The sequence below is a fragment of the Paralichthys olivaceus genome, chromosome 1 (genome assembly GCF_024713975.1).
Source record: "Paralichthys olivaceus isolate ysfri-2021 chromosome 1, ASM2471397v2, whole genome shotgun sequence".
In the NCBI taxonomy this organism is placed as follows: Eukaryota; Metazoa; Chordata; class Actinopteri; order Pleuronectiformes; family Paralichthyidae; genus Paralichthys; species Paralichthys olivaceus.
In genome coordinates, this window is record NC_091093.1 from 28078042 (window position 1) to 28103439 (window position 25398).

General features: G+C 40.9%; 2 protein-coding genes across 3 annotated transcripts; one reads left to right on the forward strand and one right to left on the reverse strand.

Moving 5' to 3' along the window:
- The first annotated feature begins 288 nt into the window (after positions 1-288).
- Positions 289-18161, forward strand: slc1a2a (solute carrier family 1 member 2a). 2 transcript variants are annotated; one of them, XM_069526920.1, is made up of 11 exons: positions 289-506; positions 8350-8489; positions 9087-9239; positions 10524-10774; positions 10869-10977; positions 11627-11753; positions 11848-12081; positions 12666-12860; positions 13251-13385; positions 14140-14350; positions 15327-18161. In XM_069526920.1, exons 2-11 carry the CDS (start codon positions 8360-8362, stop codon positions 15399-15401), a joined length of 1620 nt encoding a protein of 539 aa, XP_069383021.1. In that variant the 5' UTR covers positions 289-506; positions 8350-8359; the 3' UTR covers positions 15402-18161. The 2 variants fall into 2 exon arrangements, with proteins under 2 accessions (XP_069383021.1, XP_019955008.1); XM_020099449.2 differs by lacking the exon at positions 289-506 and adding an exon at positions 5926-6163.
- Positions 17864-21925, reverse strand: LOC109637180 (uncharacterized). The gene is made up of 6 exons (XM_020099383.2): positions 21763-21925; positions 19673-20221; positions 19418-19552; positions 19265-19318; positions 19090-19168; positions 17864-19002 (listed from the first exon to the last, which is right to left on the reverse strand). Exons 1-6 carry the CDS (start codon positions 21833-21835, stop codon positions 18834-18836), a joined length of 1059 nt encoding a protein of 352 aa, XP_019954942.2. The 5' UTR covers positions 21836-21925; the 3' UTR covers positions 17864-18833.
- Between the last annotated feature and the right edge of the window lie 3473 nt (positions 21926-25398).

Genomic DNA, 25398 nt, shown 5'->3' on the forward strand with positions numbered 1-25398 from the left:
AAAGTAAAATCACACGAATCTGGAAAATACATTAATTCAACTGCAGAAGAAAATCAGTGGCTCGGGAATCAAAGAAAGTGAATTCATGCTCTGTAAATACAAAACTGTGGTGAATTTAATCCTCAGGAGGCGTTTTAACCAGCTTTGGGCCTTAATGACTCTTACTAGCAGAGGTCTCCATCTTACTGTTTGATGTCACGCTGCTAAAAACAGGGTGAAACTCCACTAATCTACTGCTCTTTAACTGAGAGAACACCCCCCCACACACACACCTGAGGGGAAGGGCTGACCTCCCCACCCCTCAGTCCGAGCATCACTGTGGATGTGCAGGACGCTTGTGGGGGAGGAGCAGGGATTTCTGCACCTGAACGCGGGAGAGGAGGAGAAACCTGCTGCTCCACCTGTACGAGTTCGCTCCATAGACTCTGCAGATTATTGATTTAAGGAAATTACCTTTTTTTTTTTTTCCAAAATCAAGAAAGAACATTTAAAGAAGACTTCCAAAGGTGAGAATTTTTATTTAAGGATGAGATGCAGAATTAGATGCATAGAACTTTTACAAATCATTCCCATCAGTGCGTCGTCCTCATGCCGGTTGCTTGGTTGGGGACAATTCATCGTAGCTCTCGAGGTGCTGTGTTGTAAGTGCTGTGATTTCTACAGATACCTGAATGTGCTGGTTGGTGCTGAGCTTGGTTCTACTCCCACTCCCCTTCTCTTAAATCAATGGCTCACTGCAGGTCACCTTAGGATACTGGAAAAATGCCTGTACCAGAAAAAAAAAAAATCATCATCAGCGCCCAAAGTCCTGAAATAAGCTGCGTCGGTGCTTCACCAGCCCCCAAAAATGTGAGAGACACATCTGTTAGTGAATTAAAAGATTAATGACTTTACATCTCGGGACAGGAACGAGTCAACTCGTGCATTTTTCTGGAAGTGACAGTTTCTTAAAGCAATGCAAAACTGATGGCCCCGAGCCACATGTGCATCATTAGAGATACTGGCGCTCTTTGAGATCCCCCCCTCCACACACACACACACACACACACACACACACACACACACACACACACACACACACACACACACACACACACACACACGTGCACACGCACCCCCTTCAACTCAAGACAAGACTGTGAGAGGATGAAGTTCAAAAGAATGGCCAGAAGGATCACTCTGTGGATCCCAAGTGAAATTAACTGCATGAGTTGCACATCAGACACTTTTTTTTTCTTTCTGCGTCTTATTAGGGAACGTGACCAAAGACACCATCTTCTTTTGACACCGTATGAATTAAACACTGCATGACGCACATTTCATACATTCATGCAACTTTGTCGTCCGCATGTTCTCGGCAGACTCACAACACTGTAAAACACAATCATGTCACTATAACGTTATGTAATAGTAAAAGAAATAAACAGTTTTTGGGACATTTAGACTGAAATCGAGGGAATAATTCTTTCCACAGAGATTACGTGTGGAAGGAAATCTTATTTTTCTGTAGGTTATAAATGTTCTTTCACAGAATAGGAAGCTGGTCAGTAAAATATTTTTCCATTTTATTAATTTGTGCCTGAATGAGACTTTCAAGTGTCTAATCAGGAGGATAACTGGAAACCCTGAGGAGAAATCTCCAGGTCCAATCACTACTGTGACTTAAGTATTTAAAAAATATATGAACAATTCCAATTTGTAGAGAAGCATAGATTCACTCGGTTTCAAATTAGTGTTCAGCATTTTAAGCTGATGTTTGTGTAATTTGATTTGGTTTTCTTTAAATGAAAATATGGGAAATGCAGATGAAAAGTTCTCTTCTATAAGTGAATTAGAAATATTGTGAATAAATGTGAGAATCTGAGCAGTTTTCCTTCTTAACACTTTCAACCTTGACTCATTTCCTCTGTAGGTCAATCTCTCCTGTTGATAAGTGTGCATCACTTTGCGATGACTTGATTTTATCCCACAGAAGAAAACCTCCTGATATCTACGACATTTTTTCCTCTGAAGAAACAAAAAGTCCAAAGATGAAAAAAAAGACACGACAAATATTTCATTCATTCACGAAAGCTTTTTTTCTTCAGTTATTAATAATTCCACCTCCTCCATATTTCTATTTGCGGCCTCAGGCACAATTATTGTCATCTGAATGTGTAGTTACCCTCAGAAGGCACAGGAGGCAGTGGAGGGACCTTGGCATGTGTCACGCTGTAATTTCCATTCAATTCACTTTCTTTTGAATCAAGTGACAGTCACCGTGTGCATTGTGGGAAATGGGTCATCATGGGACCATAAAGAAGTTTTATCCTGTTTCCTCGAGACTTGGCTCCAGAGGCAGGTGCCCATTAAATCTATAATGCAGGTTCTCACGGCACTATATCATTTAAATCCCAGTAAAACTGTGGCACTTAAATGCATCGGGAACGATCCGTAATTGAATCCCATATTGAGCAATATAGAATTTTAATTTCTGTAAGTACATGATGCATATTTATTTGTGTATTTATCTATTTATACTTTTTAATTAATAATGGTTTTAAACAATAGACAGCTCAGCACCCCCCCACCTCGTACAACACATCTACCAGAGACGTTAATTAATTAGATTAACGACAAAGAGAAAAACAAAGACACAAACAAAAGCTTGAATACTCTTATTTTAAATTTAATAATACGTGTATTTACATCGGAGCCATTTATTGGTCACAGCGTGCATCATCTCAGAAGTCGTGTCTTCATTGTGAAGTTTTCTACCCAACAACCTCCACAAGCTCCAAACAAAACAAGTCCGTGGTTGCTGGTTGCTTGTTTCTGATATTCAACGTATAAACAAGATTTTACAGCGAATAGTTGCTCGTTTTCATTTCTGCCAGTGAAACTATTCAAAGCCAGTTTTGTGCAGCGAGCTTTTCAATGCACAGAGATCTAAATGAATAACAATCATCCTCTCACCTCAGCCATGATAAGACTGCAAACAAGTGCATCGGCCTATAGCTTCATTAATTAGCTTCACTCTGTGGAAGGGTTCGGCTGAGGAGACGTGGTGAAGCGAGCCTGGGTAGAAACGATGTTTCCTCTCGCAGCTTCTTTCTCAAGTGGAGTCAAGAGCTGCTCATCCGATGTGAAATGTTTTAATTGTACATCTCCTGCATAAGTAAGAGCGGTTAGCTCTCGTAATCAGGAGCTCTGGCTCAGATCCAGCTCCAATGCTGCTCTTATCAGACAGATGTCATTAAATTCATCACTGAAACACCGTCATCAGCCGCGCATCATGATTGCAATCCAGCCTCTGCGATGCAAAACAGGGTTTGTATCGGCTCATGACTGCGCTCACTGCATAGCCTGTGGTCCACGCCGATCCACTGTGTTGCATTTATACAGTAATTCAATCAAAGCTATGAAATAATATGATTATTCTGTTCCATAAGCTAAGTCGCGTTTCAGATGAGATTATTTTCAGAATGTTTTCTTATTTTGGTCTTTAGTTTTAGTTGAATCTATTTACTGCAGTGGGAAACTTTATCACCTCTTTATTTACTTCCTGCCATCAAGTTTGTGCAGAAAAGTGTGAACCCACATTTTTGCAGCTACTAGTTTGTTGACTGATGCTTTTTCCATTTTCCTCCAAAAAATTGTTTGGGTTTGGGTGAAGGAAGAACCCTGAGCTAACACTCAGACAGATTTCCATATTGTTTTGACGAAGCAAACCGCCGATACCTCTCAAAATGAATGAGAATATGCATATATATATATATATATATATATGTATATATATGTATGTATATTCTTTTTTGTTGTTGTATTGCACTCTATCGTATATTGTACCATGACTCTAATCTTGGAGCAAAATGGTTGTCGATCTTTTCTGATCTTATCTTAAATATCAGAACTTTTAGTTTTTTTTTACTCTTCCACTTAATCAGTTCAACTAAACACAACTATATTATTAATTAAGTCAGTTTATTGGCTCCGAATTAGTGAAACTCACGAGTCGGATTTGTTTGTGACTGTGTGCAGAGACGTGTGCAAAGGTTCAGACAGAAGAACTCACACCTGGAATCACGTATCTGAAAATGTACCAGTGTTATTGTTAAACTAGTTTTTATTATCTAATCCCAACGAGACGATCCACCATCAGTATCACCGTGTGTTCTCAGCATCTGAAGGAGGAGACCTTGGTGCTACGATGTGTGGGAAATATGTTCTGAGTCCTCACAGCCGCGGACCTGTTCTCGGACCGTGCGTCTGATCCATCTCGGTGTGTATGTGCGCTGGATTAGCGTGGCTCAGGACAGATTAGATAATTATAGACACCTGCTGTCTAAGCGTGCTGCGTGTTGTCAGGTGTTGCAGCATGAGGTTGGTGCTGAGGGCAAAAAAGGTGGAGCGAGGTGCGGAGACGCACGGACGAAGGCTTTGCCATGTGCCCTCCTCGTCCCGTAGAAGCCCTGAGAATGCTGGGTAATTGGAGGCCTTGCGCACGCTCTGCGGATCTTGAGGGTCACCTACCCAACACACAGGGACTCCACACACTGCAGGGATAATGGGCCTATTTCCTGCTGCAGTTATACGTGCTCCTCTCGTCGCAGATCACCGTGCAATCAGACATTCTGTTCACCTTCGATTCCAATTCTCTGATTCCCACGTCGAGGGACGAAGGAGAAACACGTCGACATGAGAAACTGACCCGTGATAAAAGAATACGTTTCAAACGGCTCCAGACACGTCGGTAATCTTCGTGTCCACATGAAGTCGCTCACCCCAGCGCAACATTAATGTGAACTGTAAACGCTGGGAGACTAAAAGAAGCAACGGTCGTTTCCAGGAAGAGAACGATCACACTGAGGCCCGAGCACCAACACTAGAAACTCCTTCCTGTGACTGATGAGCACAAGAAACATTCATGTGTGATTTGATAGAGAGATTTATGTTTTCTGTGATTTTACTTTTTGTTCGCAACAAAACTGAGAAACGCTGCAAATTTGCAAAAACTAGGCCTATTTTTTTTATATAAAACAAAATTACCGAGGTTATATTTTAGACTGAAGTCCCGAGGAAACAGCTGCAAGTCATTTTTTCTCTTCCGCAACTTTTATTTTGACAAATTACTTTTCTTTGAAGTGTTTTGCTGCTAAATTGGGAAGATATTTTCTGTTTGTCAAATTCATTGAGAATCAAATGTTAAAGAATTTATTAATTTCATTCGTGCCTTCTGTTGAGTCTTTCACAAAATAGCAGATGAACCCAATTAAAATTAAAAACATAGTTTGGACAAAACAAGACTCTTTTGAGGTCGTCAAATGAGTAAAAAATGATCAGCCCTGTTTTTAAAAAAAAAAGAAAAATCTGCTCCATTTTTCTGAATTAACAAGATAATAAACAGTTCCTATGAATTATTGTTGCTTGAGAACAAAATTGAAAAAAAGTTCTGAAATAATTGAATGAGTTTTTTCTTCAATACAAAAAATTAGCTTTTTTTAATCAAAACATTTTTATTAAAATTAAAATCATTTTTTTCTCACACCTCTGTTTGTTTTGATGCTATTTCTTTTATTATTCCTGGATTTGCACATTAGGAGTTCAGTAATTAAATTGTCTGACAACCACAAAGTGAATATGAGAGAATTTGGACTTTTCTTTTTCTTTAAAGGATAACTTCCATCAATGTCCGTCAACATTTCTACATCTCTATCCTCTGAAGATGACGAATCAGTTTTTGGGTAAAGAACGAGGCTCAGGTTTCCTCTAAAGGCCGCGAGTAACAAAACGAGTAACGAATTAAAATCGTCTGCAAACCGAAGCCCTTTAACGTTCGAGAGGTAAACAAAACACAAACGTTATAAAAAGACCACCACCGGGATTTTCACTCAGCTGCTAATCTTAGCTGCTTGACTCCACCCTTCCTGTCTGGGAGGCTCCTGTCAGACCTCCATCACTTTCCCTTTACACGCCTCCCTGCAGCTGACTGAGCAGGTGACCGTGGATTTACACCGAGGGAGAAGATTTTGAATTACCGAAGATTCTTTTCTCTTTCAATCATGTTCTGATTGGATTTATTCATGAGTCATGGCTTTGTTAATGTTTTCCCCTGTGAACACGGCTGTGTAGTAGATCTCCACCAAGTTTAATTTCAATTCCAAAACAACTTACAAGACAACTGGTGAGTACTTTTTGTAATGGGATCATCTTCACGCTGTCATAATGAAGAAGTCTTTCCAAAGTTCAGCATCTCCTGAGCAGCTTTAAATCGACGTATATTGATGTATAAGCGATGCATTAATGACTGACGTGTGTGTATATGTGGTTTATAAAGGTTATTTTTCTGCAGTTATACATCTGTAGTCATGCTGTTAACGATACTTATTGATTTTTTTTGTTGAAGCTCTTTAAATGTGGCGCACCCTGTTCTGATCTGTTGGGGAAAAAAATCACGACTTAATTAATGTTTCTTTTGTTTTGCAAGCACAATGGCCACTCGTGCAGATTTGTCTGGTCTCAAACTGATTCGTTTCGTTCCCAAAACAACAATAACTCTGTTTGCAAACGCGGAGGTTTTGTTTTTAAATGAACTTAATCTCCTGCATAATCGTAAGTATGCAGGTAGAGGTGACACCTTGACTTTTCCTGGGAAGCCCCTTTTCTGTTGCATAACTCGGTGGCTTGTGTGCTGGAGGTGCTAATTTTATCCTCTTTAAAAGGCTTAAGTCTCATTAATGCTGGAGCACAGTGTATCAGACAGGCCTGATTGACTTGGCAATTTGTCCTCACCTTATATGTTCTCTGTCACCTTTCATGCCTTTTGCAGAAGCAAATTCACAGACTGAGTTATTGAACGTGGAGCGGCGTGCGCCTTATATTTCTGTGCTACTCAAAATCAGAGCTTTTGTTCCTGCTGTCACTCGTACATTGTTCTCTGTAGAGAAGCACTTTTTCTCTTGGAAGAAACCTTTCACTTAATGTACAACCTCTCCAGAGGGAAACTTCTTGTTTTTTCCCTTCTTTTGCGTTTTAATATTCCAGGTGTTGAAGACATGAAGGTCAACAGTGTCCAAGTGAAACAGGAATTCGCTGTTACATAAGTGTGCACGTCTGTGGTGAGCAGAGGATTTAAAGGCTGCACAGGGGCGAGCTGATCTTTAAGTCAAAGAGGCTTTACGCCAGACCACAACAAACCTGAGATGCTTTTTGCCTCGGTGACACGATGAAGCAGTGAGATGAAGCGGTGCCGGGCTCCTCCATCACCTCGAAGACATCCTCAGGACACATCAGCACGTTACAAAGCACAAATACAAGAAATGTCCCGAATATGCATGTTCTTTACATGCAGGTCGTCTTGCTTACGTCTTTGTAATAAACTTTCATAGATTGCATTCCAACAGCAGCAGCAGCAGGGGACAGATGACTTATCAGTTTATTCAAAGTCAGAGAGAAAAACTGGATTAAATTGTTTAAAATGCCGACTTCAGAACAAACTCTTTGTTGATTCTGTGCTAATTGTTTGGGAACGTCAGTCCCTGATTATATAAAGACTTCCTGTGAACTTCAGAATTCATTTGATTTAATCATGTGTGCATATGTCTCTTTTGGTTAATTAGTGAGTATTGACATTTTTATCAGGACATAGCGTTTTGTTATCATAACACAATCACTCCTCCACAGTTTTGGAATCACCACTCACTTCACTGTGTTGTAACTTCTGTGGTCTCAGTGAAGCTGTAGCTGGAAATCATTCTCCTCCAGTGCACATCTGCTAATCAGCTGCTTGTATTTTCTCCACACACCAGCAGTGACCCGTTGGGTAACGTGTGGGAGATTCACACTCTTTATTCATGTCTTCTCTTTAGTTGTGTTATTTTTATATCAAGGAATCAGCCAAGGTCCAACAGTCTCCTTACATCCAACCAAGCTGCACCAAATTACACACACTCATAGATTTAGACTCCTTTTAATTCATCTTTTTCATCAAGATCCATGAATTATTCCCTGGAAACTTGAGAGTGGCCTTGATCTGCCGCTTTGTTCTGATCCAAAATCGAATGTTTTCAAGTTGTACTGAACATAGTTATCAGTCCTGTTGCTGTATGTATATGAGGTTTTTTTTTTAGTTAAGGTCCACAAGTTATTCACTAGGAAATTGGACAATATGTTCGGTCTACATCGACCCTAAAATCTTCTGGGTTCTTTCTTCTTTCTCTCCCATCTTATATCCTTCCACCAAGTTTCATGGAAATCCGCTCAGTAGTTTTTTGCGTAATCTTGCTTCTTCACAGACAAACATACAGAATGTGTCGGAAACCCTGTGAATAACAGCACTCGTCGTTTTTTCTTCCTCTCCTCCACTTTCAGTGCCAACACAATGAAGAAGCAAGTGGAGGTCAGGATGGACGAGAGCCACCTGGAGCCCATCGTGGAAAATCAGGAGAGCGCGTGCAGCAGCTTCTGTGATAAAGTCATGAAGAACATGGTTCTCACTCTCACCATCCTCGGTACGTTTACACACGACTGCTTTACTGATCACTTATCACGGTCAGGGGGACGCAGGTTTTCCCAGCATGCATTAGACAAAATGTAGGGTGTTTAGGCCGGCAAACACATTCACAGCTCCGGGTGATTATCCCACCTACATGGGTTGTGGGAGAAATTCCACCCACACTTTAAATGGGTGCAGTGTTTTCAAACTACAGCAGTTTCAGAAGAGAGGGAATTAAATGGCAAACAACATATTTTTTTTAATGTTATTCTTCCTTAATGGATTTAAATTAATCTGAAGCACTTTATCTTTCATTTGAGGATTTCACTTACGCTCATGTGTTGACAATAACATCAGAAATAAAGTGGTGCTGTTATTTCATTAGCTGCTGTAAAGTAAAACGTAACAACCTCACGAGTTTAACGGTTTTATTCATCACATATGTTCATAATCATCACAGGATCTAAAGTTAACGTCTCGGCTCGGACTCAGATGATAGTTTGTGGCGATAATTAAGATTCTGATGAGGAGAAAGCGTCGTTACACAGTCGTTAATGTATTTTCATTAGGAAACTTTAAGTGTTGACATTATTTTCATTTCTCGCCGGCTCAGGTGTGTTTCTGGGCTCCATCGCTGGAATGCTGCTGCGGCACATATCTCCTCTGCCGGCTGATGTTATCATGATCATCGCCTTCCCGGGGGAGATCCTCATGAGGATGCTGAAGATGCTGATTCTGCCTCTTGTTGTTTCCAGTCTGGTCACAGGTAGGCGACGGTGCAAAACGCTGAATTTAGGGACAAGTGATATTAGGTCACAGGGTGCAACCTGTTGCTGGGGAGAAATGGGAGGAGAAGAACAAGAGTCTTTTACTTTTTCCTCAGGCAAAATAATAATAAAAATAATTTAAAAAATACCTCTTAATGTACTTTAAACTTTTCACAACTGTATAATGTGTGAGTAATGATGTGTATTTTATATTTATATGTATTTTATTTTATTTGAGTTGACTGTTTTTAACCTAAAGTCTCTTTGAGCATTGTTTAAATTGCTATAACAAAATTAATGCATTTTTATCATATAGTTATATATTTTGTAAAAACGTAAACCTCACATTGGTTTTAAAAGCAGAACTACACAACTACAACATCCCACAAATAGAAATAACACATGAATGCTAGTTGTATTGACATTTCCTCAGAAATACACAAATTAAATAAAACATTATAGTTATTTGTTAGAATATAAGAAAAAACCTTTCTTGGTCTTTATATAAAACTAGTCAGGTGTATTTGTGTGTATATAAATGAAGAAGTGTCTGAACAGACTCATTTAACTGTTTTTACGAATGCATGCATCAATAAGAGAAATACCAAATCATTCTCCAGCAGATTTGAAGATTTAATGCACATATAAAATTGTATATTGTACAATGTGCTGCCTCTCGACCACTTAAACACAACTTCTGACGTATAACTGTAAGTTACCATCATCCCTGCACAGTTCATGTGCTGAAGACAGATGTTCGAGGCATCGTGTTCCGTCCAGGAAGTCGAGACGTCTTGTTTCCTCCATGAGTCAACAAAGAAACTGAGTTACCGTCACCTGCTGTCACGCTGGATAATTAAACCCTGAATTCAAAAGATAAATCCGATTGTCTGACTAAGTGCAAACGTGGGGAGCTGCTGTTCTTCTCGCGGTTACAGGTGCTCGAGCAGCAGTTTCCCACCGAGTCGTCTCACTTTGATCGTAATTCTCACGAAAGCGCCAGGTGCAGAATTTGTTTTTTCCAATACATTCGCACAATACGTCCTCAGAGAGAAGTCACAATTACAACAGCGGCAAGTAAGTGAGATGAGCGGCTCTGTGCACAGGCTGCAGGTGTGGAAGAACAGCAGCAAGTGTTTGGTGAGGGGAGCTGAAAGTCTCACTGTCAAAGAAATACAGAAATCAGACAAACAGCAACTTATAATATATTATTTATTATATAGAGAGTATTTCTGGGTTTTACGCTTTTGATTGTGGACATCGTCGGTATTTCTCTCTAACAGGACTCGCCGGTCTGGACGCAAAATCCAGCGGCCGCTTAGGCACCAGGGCCATGGTGTACTACATGTCGACGACGGTGATCGCAGCCGTCCTCGGAGTGATCCTCGTGCTGCTCATCCACCCCGGAAACCCCAAGCTAAAGGCTAATCTCGGGCAGGGCAAGAAGAACGACGATGTGTCCAGCGTGGACGCCTTCTTCGATCTCATCCGAAATCTTTTCCCAGAGAACTTGGTGCAGGCCTGTTTCCAGCAGGTAGGAGTCTCACAGAAGAAAAGTTCTCACCCACCATGTCAAGTCTGATGCATTCGCGCCAACTGCTTTCTTTCTTTTTTTGCTTCTTGTCCAGATCCAAACAGTCACCACAAAAGTACCAGTGCCCACCAACAGGACCAAGGCACCCCCGCAGTTCACTGTGAAAAGGTCGCTGCAGTTCAAGAGTGGGATGAATGTCCTGGGTAGGTGAAACATTTGGAAACAGAAATAGAAATAAAGAAGTTCTTTTTCGTTTTTTTTCAATATCTCAAATTTCTCCACCAGTGCTGCACAGTCAGACTTCTTCACAGAAAAGGGTTTTACTTCTGCATCTGGATCCAGATCTGTGTCAAAATACTTGCCAGATGTTTTTAATGAGACGTTTTGAAAAGAGAAGATCCACAAAAATAAAGCTCTCGTTCCTCAGATGATCATCTTAAATATCCACAATCAATTTAGAACAGATGCGTATCATAGTAGATATCATAATTCATATATAGAAAAACGGTGTCCAACATACAAAAGTCATGTTGCGTTCATAGAACAGCTTCAGGCTGAACAGCCGTCATGATTAAATACTGCCTGAGGCGAAATCTCTTGAGAAAATATCTGGAGAAAACATGTAGACAACATGTTGAGAAACATGTGGAATTTTTTTTTAGAGAAAATGTGGGGGGGAAACATATCTATAGAAAACATGCAGCAAAAAAAAAACAATGTTCAGTGTTGGTACATCATCTATACACGGAGTATTATCTTTGTTTTCGTAGTCACAGACAATGATTCTCGTATATCTCGGGTTGTTGTGAGACTGACTTAATGTCTCTGTGTCCTGTGTCCTGTGTCCTCCAGGTCTGATTGGATTCTTTGTTGCGTTCGGAGTCATTATGGGCAAAATGGGAGAAAAGGCCAAGCTGATGTTGGAGTTTTTCAACGTCCTGAATGAGATCGTTATGAGGCTCGTTAGTGCGATTATGTGGTGAGTGCTGGCATCGATCCACGATCAGTGCAACTGCCAATACCCAAAGAGTATCCAACAGACGAACAAATGCTAATCACACCCATATCTTCAGGTACTCCCCCGTCGGTATCGCCTGCCTTATCTGCGGAAAGATCATCTCCATCGCTGATCTGGAGGTGGTGGCGAGGCAGCTGGGGATGTACATGGTCACCGTCATCGTGGGCCTCATCATCCACGGAGGCATCTTCCTACCGCTGATATATTTTGTGATAGTTAAAGAAAACCCCTTCAAGTTCTTCATGGGAATATTCCAGGCCTGGGTGACGGCGCTCGGAACAGCGTCCAGGTTTGCGACATTTTGAATATATTCTCTCCTGCTTTCTATTCCAGAGGTTTCCTCTCCCGTGCGCTGCATATTTTTTATAATAACGTCTCTCGGCCGTATTTTGAAAAACATCCACACTTTTTATTCCAAGTGGCGACTACGAAGCCGTCTCGCCAGCAACGGCTTCTCACTTTGCCTCAATGTGGGATATTTCTTTCCTGCACTATGTTTTATTAATGATATGAGATACAATATTTCGCCCTCCTGAGGTGAGCTCGCTTCTTTCAAGTTCCTGTCTGCTCACTGCCGCGCCACCTACACAAGAAACACTTAATTATCAGAGTAACGCAAACAAAACAACTGCTGAGTCACAACCGACGATGTCTCACCGTGGACTCCGAGTGAATTCCAATGAGCAGAAGTTTTAGTTTCTTTGGTGAAGTCAAACTTATGAAAGCCAGAGTGTCACGTAATAAACAGTATATAGTGGATTTATTTCAGAATCAATAGACGAATAAAACATCCAGTGAAATTAAGTTGGTACCTTGTTGTTGAGGTTCATGCCGTTTGTACCAAAACCCTTCTTCCTGTTTCACTCGCCACAGTGCCGGCACCCTGCCCGTCACGTTCCGGTGCTTGGAGGAGAACCTGGGCATCGACAAGAGAGTGACGCGATTCGTGCTCCCCGTGGGGGCCACCATCAACATGGACGGCACCGCGCTCTACGAGGCGGTGGCGGCCATCTTCATCGCTCAGATGAATGGGATCCAGCTCGACTGGGGCCAGATTATCACCGTCAGGTGAGAATGTGGCAACAGGAAGATGTCACAGAACGTTTGTGAGCGAATGTGTCGATGGATTCTGCTCAAACAGGGTTATAAACATTCCCAAACAAAAGTAATTAATATTGTAATTTAAAATATTTTTTTCCCCTTTAAACACCTATGAAAGGTGCTTAAATTAAAATGTTTTTAAATACAGTAAACCTGGAAACATGAATCTCTCAATCCAATTAGTAAAGATGATTTTATTTTTCCAATAAAGGCATATATTTCCTAATTGGACTGATTGTATTTCATTTATTTTTTATTGCGCACGCTTGACGGATTGTTAAGCGTGTGCAGACAGAGTGTGTGTTTGTCGGAGGCTGTGGTTTGACCTGCTGAGCACTGAACTTGTCTCCTGTGCAGTATGACAGCCACCCTGGCCAGTGTCGGAGCAGCCAGTATCCCCAGTGCCGGACTCGTGACCATGCTCCTGATCCTCACGGCGGTGGGGCTGCCCACTCAGGACATCAGCCTCCTGGTGGCTGTCGACTGGCTGCTGTGAGTTTAACACCGACACAAAACTGGCTGTTGATTTCTTTGGGTTTGTTAGAGAAGCAGATGTCAAGACTCCCTTCAAACAGAAATAAGTTTCTTTCCTTTCAATTCATCATCTCAACATCATACACAGGGAGTTTTAATAGAATAACAGTAATGTATGTTCGCTTATAAGGACAACGCTTCACAATCTGATTATTAACTCTCGCTGTAAAGTTGATTCATTACAAGATGAGACAAGATAAGATAAGATAAAACTTTACACAGTTGTTACAGCAGCAGGCAAGAGAATAAAGAAATATCAAAAGGCAATAGAATAAAAATAAAAGTAAAAATTAAACTGAAAAAATGCTAAGCATGTATATTATATACACCTAAAAAAAATAAAAAAAATAAAAATAAACCCACAAGTTCTTTGAAATAAGGAATTAAATAGATGCTTGTCTGTGTTTCTCTCTGACGACTCTATAGATTTGTTTTTTTCTCTTCTTCACACACGTGCAGAAATTGAAACTGATGTTTGACTTTAATTTAAATGTACAGGTTTGTGTCTCATTACACACAATGAGCACTCTACCATCTTTGATGCACATAAACCAAAATCTTCAGGATTAGTCTGACGCGTCATCTGTAAACCACAGTTTCATGTGAATCCATCCCAAAATAGTTTGGATGAGATGGTGCACTGTTAATCTTTTGGTAAATGTTCTCACTCTTCCTCCACATGTTTTCTCTCGTTCTCTTCTCCGACACGCAGCGATCGTTTCCGGACCTCGGTCAACGTGGTGGGAGACTCGTACGGAGCGGGCATCGTCTACCACCTCAGCAAACACGAGCTGGACTCGTTTGATGCCCAGCAGGCCCGGATGGACGAATTTGAGATGGCAAAGACACAGTCCTTCTATGAAAATAACTCCAACCAGAATGTATACACTAACCACAACTCAATCTTGATAGACGACTGCAAGGTACATTTCATGTTAACGGACATAGAGACGTGTATGTAGAGAATCCTTCCCGGCTCCGTCCACGTGTTTGTCCTTCTCTCTATGTGCTCGTGTTTCTTCTTCCATGTGACTTCCTCTGTCGGTGCATTGGTGACCATGTGCATAGTAACTGTCATATGAAAAAGCAGTTTTTGTGATACCAGGTTCACAAAAAGCAAAACTCTGTAATTTTTTTTTTTTATAAACATTTGTTTAATTTTAATCATCCTCCAAAAACTCTGTTTTCTCTTTTAAAATCCCAAATGAAAGTGTTTATTTTTTTAAACATCAATCTTACAGAAAGCGGCGTCTTGTACACGTTTATACTTTAGTCTGTATTTTGTTGTGACATGTCTTGATTTCAGTGAAAAACTGTTCTCTATTTTTCTTTTGTCTACCTAATTGGACATGTATTTATGGCAGCCCTGACCAAATTACAGTTTTTCGATAATCTTCTCAGAGTTTTTGTAGCCAGTGGTACACATAAAGACTGCTGTTTCACCATGTCTCGTCCAAACTGATGCATTCATTCATGAAATGCCAATCTCAGATCCTTCCCCATCTATAGCGTAGCTTTAGCTTTCTAAAACAAACTCAGAGAATTCTCATGCATAAAGTTCCTGTTGATATTTCATTGCCTGTGTAATGCAGCTTTTCTTCTGACGCTATAAAGTTGCATTGTGATCATTTTGATAATTATTGTAATTCGGTTGGGCAGAGAATCCATAAAATACATGGCCAACTCTGGAAGACAGCTCCTCTGTGTAATTCTGTCAATAACAATATCTGTCAGTGTATCAGAGGACATGTTTGTCAATGCCGGGGATTCACAAACTCAGCCCCAGGGCCAGTGGCCTGATGTACTGAACAATGGCTTCTCTGCCCACAGCCGGTGACGGTCTGTGAATGAAGGTGCCTTGGCCCGCAGAAGTTAGATGTTCTTGATAATTGCTTACAGGTCACCATGGGGAAAAATGGCAAGACTACAGACTTCTCTCTTGTTGAGGAGGAACCATGGAAATGCCAGAAATAAAGCAGATTCAGATGCTGCTGCGCCTTACCCTGAGTTCCACCATCTTTTACTTCTCTGCTGACGCAACTATAAAAAAAACTACAACTTAAAAAAGAAAAAATTCATATACAAAAAGAAGAAAAATAAAATTAGCAGAGTCAACAGTTCTGCAAGAACAGAACAAACAGTCGGACATTTGTTTTTTGTCAGTTACCCATCCGGGTAGCTGCTGGAACAAACTACACAAGACTCACCAACCTGTATTAGATCTTTGCATCTGCGCTAGCCGGACACAAACTGCATTGAACGGGTCACGCACTCGTTCCAGAAGAATAAAACCCTCGGTTGACAACACTCAGGGCCTTACTTGGTGCTGCTTCGAGAGCATGAAAGGAAGGAACAGTGCTTCTTGTGGCATTATGATGTAAGTGCAAGAAGGTTAAATACTGCTATTACCTTTGACTGTTTGACTTATGAGATTACGCCCTGGTCGTCATGGTCAAGCCTAAGAAGCAAAGCTTAGGACTTAGGACCATAAGGGGAGAAGGGCGTGGCCTCTAAATGTGGTAACAAACAGTACAGGATGTTTTGCAAAGAGCTATACAACCAGACGATAGAGTGTATTTATTTACTTACTCATTTTTTGTATATATGTTGTTTTATGAGTGAAGCACTGCGATTCTGTGTATGCCTGTGTACTGGAGTTTATGTGTTTCTGAGAGAAAGAGAACGGAACTCTCAGCAGGCCGGTGCATTGCTCTGTTTTATTTCAAACTGTTTATTTCTTTGCTGTAATACAACTTTGCCTTGAAGACGTCAACTGCAGAGTGCAGTCGGTATGATTTCTGGAGAAAAGTTACTCCCGTTCATGAATAACAGTTTTAGCAGAGGAAATTAAAACAGCTTCCACCTTCCGGCTTCACTGACCTCCGGGTGAGGACGGCTGGGCCTTCCTCACAAGATATCATCATGGATTTAGCAGATTTTAAGTGTTTGCACAGTAGAAATAAAAAAGGCTTGCAATTGCATTTAGAGTTAAGAAGCTACGTTTCTTTAGCCAGCACACGCTAAATTCCGCCTCCAGTTCTCGTATGAATCAGAAGCCGTAACAACAAGGTCATTGGATGTTGATTTGTACATGTTTTGAGTCCGTGTAACAACTCAGGTTAAAAACCTGAATTATTTATTTCTCTTTTCATATAAGTGACGTGATGTTCATGTTTAAAGTGCCTCCTTGCACTTTGTGTATATACTTTCTTTAGATAAAGTTTATAAATCATAGAATTTGATATTTTATGTCATCTATCAGACTTGTTTTTTGCTATGCTAAAAGTTTATATAAAGACTATAGCTCTCTCTCTCTCTATATAAATATAATATGTATATGTGTAACAATGCTAGTTCAGTGGAAATGTTCTTTTAATGGGCCACTAGTTGTAGCAGGTTGTGAACGTAGGTTGATTTATTTGCAAACCATACATTCAATTAATGTTTTTAAAGCAACACTCTGTAGCTTCTACTGAGCAACAGCGCCCCCATGTGGTAATGCATTCTGTTGAGCTCTTTGTCAGAGTGATGAAGTGGTTTTCATGTAGAAAAAAAGAGTCAATCTATCAATGTGTTGAGTGGAGCTCTGACTGCGTATTCCCACTCACTGAACTGAAACACAACGGAGCGCTGGAGATTACCCATGATCCCCGGCTTCCTGAACCGGAAGAGCCGCCGCTTTAACAAATCCACCAAACTCTGTTGAGAATTCTTCATATTTTAAAGGTTTCCTGCTGAATATTGGCGATAAACTCTGGTTTTAAGTTTTTTTAACTGATCTACAGTTCTGTATTAGTCTTGAAATTGCTGAACCGGAATTTGACAATTTAAACAACTATCACCCCTTTTTCCGCTGGTCAAAAACTCCACTAACGCCTCGGGCGAACACTCTAATTTGGCAAGACAGCGAGGTGACAGAGCGCCTGAGTTTTCTGTGCGCTAGTGACATCGAACATGACGTCACAGGAGATCGTACCCAAAGTTGCATAGAGCAAGAACAGACGTTCAGGGAAAGAGAGAGGAAACATTTTCCTTTTTCCAAGTCAGTGAACCATTTAACTCATTTTGAAACTGTGATTTTTAAGGAGAGAAAAAGTTGCATATTGTTGCTGACATATTGCTGCTTCCAACATCTGTCTCGTCTAGTCATTGCAGATTTGGTATTTTAAGTTTATGCAGTGTTGTGTGCAGGATAATATTGCTGGCAACTACACTTTGTCTGCATGTTGTTGACCTCGAAGCTCCTCACTGTTTAGCTCAAGCAGCACCTACCTGGAAACTCAGGAATCATGGAATCATCCATTTACCATGATTTATGTAAAAAAAACAATCGTATATCTGTTACACCAATTTTCCAGTGATTCAGTTGGTCCTTCTACTAAATAAGAATATGTTGTTAGTCAGCTGGCCGGGTGTGTTTAGTGTTTTCTATGAACATGTACAATTGTACAATCTTTAGGAAATAAAAGTTGTATTTTCTATCTTTTCTTTTTGTTTCTATGCACATATTGGTCCCAGAAGGTATTCGACACCTCTTCTTGTGTCGGACATTCATTGTAATGCACGACTTCTTATGACTGACTACATCCACTGCCGGATTGACTGCACTTGTTCTACATAAGCTATAACAGAGCACAGAAACATTTCTCAGGCTGACCAGACTGAAAACGTGTACATGTTTTAATACCTGTGTGTGTAAATATTAATGGGAACAAATAAATGTTTATTGAATGAGCCGCTGCTGTGTTTATTTCTCCCGTGACGCGATGCGGCACGTGAACATTCAACAAATGCAAGTTAGAAGAGCTGAAGTGATGCGTAGGTTGTGAAGAGAAGCTAATGAGTTGGTGGGCTGAGTGCTGTTCAACACTCAGAGCTTACATAACCAACGTGGGGGGAAAAAGCAGCTCAATATAAGTAACAGTTCTCATCACAATCTTTAATAATATTATTACAAAGTGATTTAAGTTACATTACAATGAAGGCAAAAACAATAGTTTTATACATCTGAAATTAAAAAACTATTGTAACCAAGTATTTACAACGACACAAAAGGAAATAAAGAACTGACTTTTTTGTCATATTTGAAATAAATGGCATTTGTGCATCTCACCCGGATCGATTTTGGTTTGTTACAGTTAATGACAGAGTTGATATGGAAATAAATTAATCAACCAAAGTGTTGCTGTAGATTCATAGGCAGGTTGCGGCGAAGAGTTGTTGAAAGTCAGCAGGAAAAACCAGATCAGGAGTCTGGCTCAGACGCTGTGACCGTCCACAGACGCTTTCTGCTCAAACGGCCCCGGCAGTTTTTGTTCCTCTGGTCAAATACGTCTGTTACAAAAACAGTTGTGTGGTTCTGTGATGAGTCTCAAGCCCCCCTGAGGGTCTCTCTTGCACTGACTGTCAGTGTGACGAATTACTTTCTGGAAGTTCGTCCAGGGGGATGACTGTGTACTCTGCTGACTTCCCGTTCTCCCTGGGCGTCTCTTTGTGCAGGAACGTCTCCATCTCTTGCTCCCTCTGCTGGTTTGAGGAGTCAGCCTTGGTCTGAGCCTGATGAGGTCCGTTCCACCTGCACATTGAGGAAAAACAGGGATTTAATTCTATGCTCAAAAAAAGTCTAAATAGTTTTCTTTTCTTTCGGATTTTTGAGTCTTACTTGTCTCGGGTAGCGATGGCCACGCAGAGCATTACCAGTGCTGCAACACCGACGATAAAACCAACGATGATGATCCAACCTGGAGATATGGCAGAGAATGGGTTAATTTGTTTTACGCCAAGACGTTATCATGTCCAATGGTGTTTAATTAAATAGTTTTTTGTTCTAGACTCACCTGGAGTACCTTTTGCTGCCGCCTGCGGCGAGGAAATGTCGGGTCTGTGATTAACTAAAGTAGAATGAACACTCTTAAAATCTTCCATAGGAAACAATGAAGTCAATATAAAAGTGATTTCAGGTCAGAACTGTTGGGGATAGAGGACATTACCTGTTTCTAATAATAACTTTGCTGAAGAGTTTGAAAGTTCCTCTGCAGATGCTGATCCTGCAGGTAATAAGTGCAGTCGTGGAGCTGTGGATTGGATGAAAAAAGCTGTGGAGGTTGATGACGCAGTGCTGGTTTCTGTGAAGGAACATTTAAAAACACAGGCTTGAAATCTTCATAAGCAAAGAACAAAGACGACTTGTAGGCGGTCGGAGGTAAAATCATTTTGCCTTTTTTTGAAAAACTCCTCTGACGTACCTGGTGTCGATCCCGACCCTGATCCTTCACCGTCTTCAAACAGTCGTTTAGGGTTGAAAGCAGCCGTGGAGGTCGATGCTGCAGTGCTACTTTCTGTGTTGGAGGCAGGGGTCGTACTAGAGCTTGTGGTGGCGTCCAAGTCTGACTCCTCTCCGTCTCCAGACCCGGAGTCTGAACTCAGAGTGCTCAAGAAGTGGAAGCTGGAGACGGCGGGGTCAGCGGTATGGGTGGCTGAGATGTGGGTGGTGGTTGACGGTTTGGCGTCATTTGGCACCGATGAGGACGTAATGCCAGATGGAGAGCTGGTTGATAAGTCCGTTGTGGTTGTATCGTGGTCACCTCCATGCTGGATGAACACGGCGGTCGTGGTCTCCTCGCTGGGCGCCTCCTTCACGGCCTCTTTGGGGTCAGAGGGTGGCTGCTGGGACGCTAGGACGGTGGTGTTCCTTTTTGGCGATCGAGTTGTGAAGAAGTGGTTGACGAGGAACCCGTCGGTCACCGCCTCTCGGAAAACATCATCCTCGGCTTTGGCCGGGATCTGGGTCACAGCTGGAGGAAAACCGAGATGGAAAAAACCCACATGTCACGTGAAGTGTTTGCCAACCAACATGAGCGGACAGGAAAGTTACCAAGCTTTTTGTGAAGTGTTACAAAGTCATCTAACGTGGGCTTAAGTGCTTCGCCCCAAATTCTTGTATAAACTTGTGCTGCGGGCGTGGTGAGAAACGGTAATGATTAACCTCTGCGACTAATCATCTGCGAGTGGGGTAACAAAAGAGAGGCCGTCTCATCAAAGCACCCGTTTTGTTGAGAGCCAACCACACAGCTGTGACACACCTCGTGCTGCAGAGTAAACCATGAGCGCTCTTGTTCTGTGTGAGTTGGACGGAAGCCACTGACATCGTTTCATGTCACAGAAGAACGGATCAGGCCACGAGTTTGATCACGCAACGGATGGAAACATTCATTCGTCTCTTGTGCATTTAAATGTATTTTCTTCAGCTGCCTGTACAATCACAGTTTAATAGCAGTGAGGTTATAATAAAATTAGTACTATACTAATACTATATTTCCATTTTATGCTGTAACTTTATACTTTAATACATTTCGGAACTATATGGATGGATATTGCCAGTAGTTACATTTCAGATTAAGATTGTATATTGAAAATACAAAGAATCAGTGGTTTCCAACAATTTGTCATGTTTTCACCTATAGATAAAGTGTCGTTATCTGTTCAACAAATGAAAGATTTCCCTCGTAGCGTCTGAAAATATTTCATTTTGAATTTACATAATATAATAAGATAATACAAAAACTACATTGTTACCCTCACTTGAGTAAACGATCTGTCTCGCTGACCTTAAAAAGCCATAACCTGTTTTCTTGTGAAATCTCAGCAGCTAATTAAAAAAGCGAAAGGAAAAAGGGACCAATAAGAATCAAATCACACTTCTCCACTTTCCATTTCTGCCCCGTCATGTTCAGCTCGAGCGAACCCTATGAAGTTACCAGTCGCCAAGACTCGTGTAACAGCTCTTTGCCGATCTTTGGTTTCACCTCATTCAAGCCGTACGCATTAATGCACCTCCTGGAGCAGCTCGGAACATTTCACAAAGGCGTCTGTGTGTAATCTGGAGGTGCGAGTGAAACCTGTGCACAGACTATGAAATCCTATTCTTACAGAGAGAGTTAGACCTGGAACACGAGGAGCATCTGAGGTGGCGGCAGCGAAAGTGCTGACTCACAAGGTGGGAAAAAGGACACTGTGGGAATTGTTGAAATTTCAGAGGTCTGCACAGAATAATTTCTGTAGTTTTCTGCCTTCGTTACCCACGAGTGCGGCCTCACGAGTCCTGAGGTAGACGACTGTCAAGAGTTTCATTGACCATCAGTGAATGTGACGACGTAAGCAGAAAAATTAAATCCACCTGGATTTGGAACCTCATTTTAAAGTCTGATTCTCAAAGGAAAAAATCAAACGGCTGATAAATGAATTCGGACACAGAAGCAATAAGAAAAAAAAAAGTGGTGGTTTAAGCTTTTCAAAAAGATAAACCTGTAAAATGAGAAAACGTATTTTAACTTACTCGGAACAGGTGTCGCCTGGACAACAGCAAGAAGTCCCAGAAAAAGTCCAACAAGAATAGTTTTCATCTTCATTCCAGAAAGTGATGAAGCTACAGACTGAAGTTATTAGTTAACAGGTCGGAACTATATAGCTGAACAGATGAATCATGCCTTTGCCTTTTATACACACCAGCAGGGAGGTGTTGCATCAGTACAACAATGGCTGGCAGCACAAAAACATACACAGGAGGGCAGGCACACCTGGGTATACACCCTCTTCCTCTGACACTTTCTCACGCTTCTTTCCTCCTCCTTCCATCAGGCACACAAAAAAAATCAATTTGTTCTGGAAGTCTCTTCCCTCGAAGACAAAGGCTCTAAATGTAACAAAGGTCATAATGGGATTCATAGCTGCCAGATACTAACAAAATATACAGGACACATTCAACCACTAAAAACAATCTGTATGATTAAAGTAATAATGTAAATCATCATCACTTTGTTTGAACGTCTAATGGACAAAATAATTGGTTCATGAGAGTAAAACATTGCATCTTTTGAATAAGCAGATTTATTTAATGATTTAATAATCTAGACAGAGGAACCAGGTCTGACACAACAATGAAAACCAGGATTCCAACACATCAAGACAAACAGGAACTAGAAAGTCAGAGAGACTGTGATCAACAAACAGGCACATGACATTAATGACAATACATCCTGCTGGAACCTCCTAGTGCAGTTTTAAAAAGGCAGGAACATTTCAAGACAAAACTACATTTGAGTTTTGGTAATGTAATTTTCTTATTAAAGATGTTTAACCAAAGAAAAAAGTGTTTAGGGCCTGAAAAGTGATTGATATCATCGGGAATCCTTTTTTCTCTTCTACTACCTACTCATGATTCCAGGCACACAAAGAACGATTTCTCAGACATCTTTTGCTTTTTGGTTTATATGGATAAATAAAACTAATTATAATTTAAGTAATATACGTAAATGCTGCAATAAACAATGAAACATTAAAGCTTATTATTGCCCTCTTTGCGGGAAGGAGCATACAGATCTTCACGTGGCGACACACAGGTTAGAAACCACCACCACCAATAAACAAACACCGCAGACCATCGGTGGCGACCACAGAGCCGTGTGATAAAGTTCCACCAGCAGCTCAGTTATCAACAACAACAAAAGAAAAAGTGAAAGTTCTCTGTGCACAGTTGGAAACAGCTTTCAGAGAAATTGGGAATCTGTTTGCCGACAGCAAACTCTTTGGAAAACTGCTCAGGTAGAGATCTCAGGTAGAGAAGATAAATCATGAGCAGCTCTGGAGACACATGAAACAACACGCCCCCTCTCATTAGCGCTTCCTTATGATTCTATCTCCTGCCAGTGTGGGATTCGAACAGACCGAGAATCGTCACTTGTGGTCTTGTTTCGGCGTTTCAGAATACGCACTTCTTGGACTCAGCTCAGTATCATCTTCCCTCAGGCAGTGTGCGCCGCACATAATGACTGTTGTGATACGCTGACATCTGACGGAAATGGATGCGTCACCGCAGAGCTGTAGCCCCGGGCTTCCTGGCACGTTTCGTGACCTTGCGACACTCGTCATAAATTACTCAGCGTGTGTGGGTGAGCGCTCGTCCAGACATGAACACCACACCTAGTCATAGTTTATACCTGTTACTGTAGAGATTTACTCTTTAGAATGCAACTGAATTAGCTAGGATGAGTAACAGGACTAACTTGCGTGCAACAGTCGCATGCATTGGATAGACACTAGGCAAGTGAGTCAAGATTTAAATTATTCTGTGCTTCCCTGTGGGTGACGGAGGAGGGTCTGTACATTAAACTGTGGGAGAGACTGAATCCTCTGAGGCTCAATGTGATAAAATCGATGACATTTTTGATTAAAATAATCTAGATTTATGTCAAAAAGTTCAGTTATCCAAATGATCGTCACCCCCCAGAGTTTATAGAGCATGACAGCGACGCCCACTCTGATTCCAGGAGTAGATTCCCAACTCGTTCTCTCCATTGCTGTTTCAGAAGAGCCACATAAAAAGAGATTTAAAGGTTCAGTGTGTAAGATTTATGGTGAAAGGGATCTAATGGCAGGAATGTATTTATAAAATAATTCTAGTGATGTTTTCACTAATGTTTTTTCATCTAAATTGTATGAATTGTAGTTTTCTTTACCCTAGAATTGGCCCTTTATATTTTAAATACTTAATATGTACATAGGTCCATGTTTTTAACAGTAGTCCAGACTGGACAAACTAAACCTTTTGAGTTTTTATGAGAACCGAAGTTTACCGCAGGTGTCTCTCTGTCTCTCTCTCTGTCTCTCTCTCTCTCTCTCTCTCTTGCTCAATTCGAAAAATGAGTCCAGGTAAAACATCAGGTTTAACGTGGAAAAAAAACAAAGAACGGGAGCGGCTATCAGGCCACCGTCACACAGTTTGAGAATCACTGAGCTAGTAGATGAATCATCATCAAAAAAAAAAATCTAAAATACTGTAAACACAAAAAAGAGTGAAGGAACCACACACCCCATAAACCATTGTAATGAATCCTTTAGGGAGAATAAACAACACACTGGGTGACTACCATCCTGTTTTGGCTTTATCAATGAGATGTGAGAAATTATATATAATAAATTAATTAATATTTCGACTGAACTGTCAAGATTAAGTTCTCTGGAAGTTTGATAACTAAAAGAGTAAAAAAACCATTCCAGCGACTTCCAGCGCACTTTTCTGATTCAACCCAGAGTTGGAATATATTGTAGTTTTGTATGTATTTGTACAGCATTTTATCCAGTGTGTAGTTTAGTAACCAAGTGTATGCTGAATGATCTGATCAGTCAATGTGGTTGTGGTAAAAAATCAGAGACGTCGCTATTACACCTGAGGATTGTGGGTAGTGTGGTAATTCAGCTTGATCGCGAATAAAACACATTTATCTTCATTTATCACCGACTGAACTTCTCACTGTTGAGCTCTACTGCCTTTTGAATAGTTGGTTTAAAACTTAACATGAGCAGCTTAATCTGGAAATTGTTTTTTTTTTTTTGTGCAAAATGATAACGTCAGAATTTTTTGGGGAAAAAGCTTAAAAGCAACGTGAGTGGAGGCTTTAACTGGCGAAGAGTTTCATCATCCTGCAAACTTCAAATGCTTTTCAACTAACATGAGGGTGAATCGGTAATGACTGGATTCTCATTTTGAGTTGAGCTGTTGCTTTACGTTCTTGAGATATTTAGACTCAGAGCAGTATTTCTCTTTGGTTGAGTGTTTTACATTTTTCAGCAGCGAGCCTTGATATGGAGCCCTGAACATCGGCCCCCCCGCTGGAGCAGGGCTTTTCTTCAAAAAAATAAATTCCAGTGCGTTTTAAATCTTGAAAAGTGAAATAGCCTGAATTTCAAAAAGCCCAGTCTGAACACAAGCACTGCAAATGTACGAGTCTAATCTTTGATGTTCATCTTTTTTCTCAAGCGATTCCCTGAAAAAAAAAACACATTCACCTCAGGATCACCGCACTTTCAAACTCACGGTGGTTTCTCTGTGTTCATGTATAATCAAACGTATCACTGGACAAACTTCTGCAAAGCAGCAGAACACGAGGTCTTTGGTCTGCTGGGCATGTGCAGG

Excerpts from the sequence above, each read along its gene's own strand:
- slc1a2a (XM_069526920.1), top strand. The coding sequence starts at position 8,360 with ATGAAGAAGCAAGTGGAGGTCAGGATGGACGAGAGCCACCTGGAGCCC. Across the intron at positions 10,775-10,868 it reads TGCAGGCCTGTTTCCAGCAG|ATCCAAACAGTCACCACAAA; the intron begins GTAGGAGTCTCA and ends CTTCTTGTCCAG. Across the intron at positions 14,351-15,326 it reads TCTTGATAGACGACTGCAAG|GTCACCATGGGGAAAAATGG; the intron begins GTACATTTCATG and ends AATTGCTTACAG.
- LOC109637180 (XM_020099383.2), bottom strand. The coding sequence starts at position 21,835 with ATGAAGATGAAAACTATTCTTGTTGGACTTTTTCTGGGACTTCTTGCT. Across the intron at positions 19,553-19,672 it reads AGGGTCGGGATCGACACCAG|AAACCAGCACTGCGTCATCA; the intron begins GTACGTCAGAGG and ends GTTCCTTCACAG. Across the intron at positions 19,319-19,417 it reads AAAGTTATTATTAGAAACAG|TTAATCACAGACCCGACATT; the intron begins GTAATGTCCTCT and ends ATTCTACTTTAG.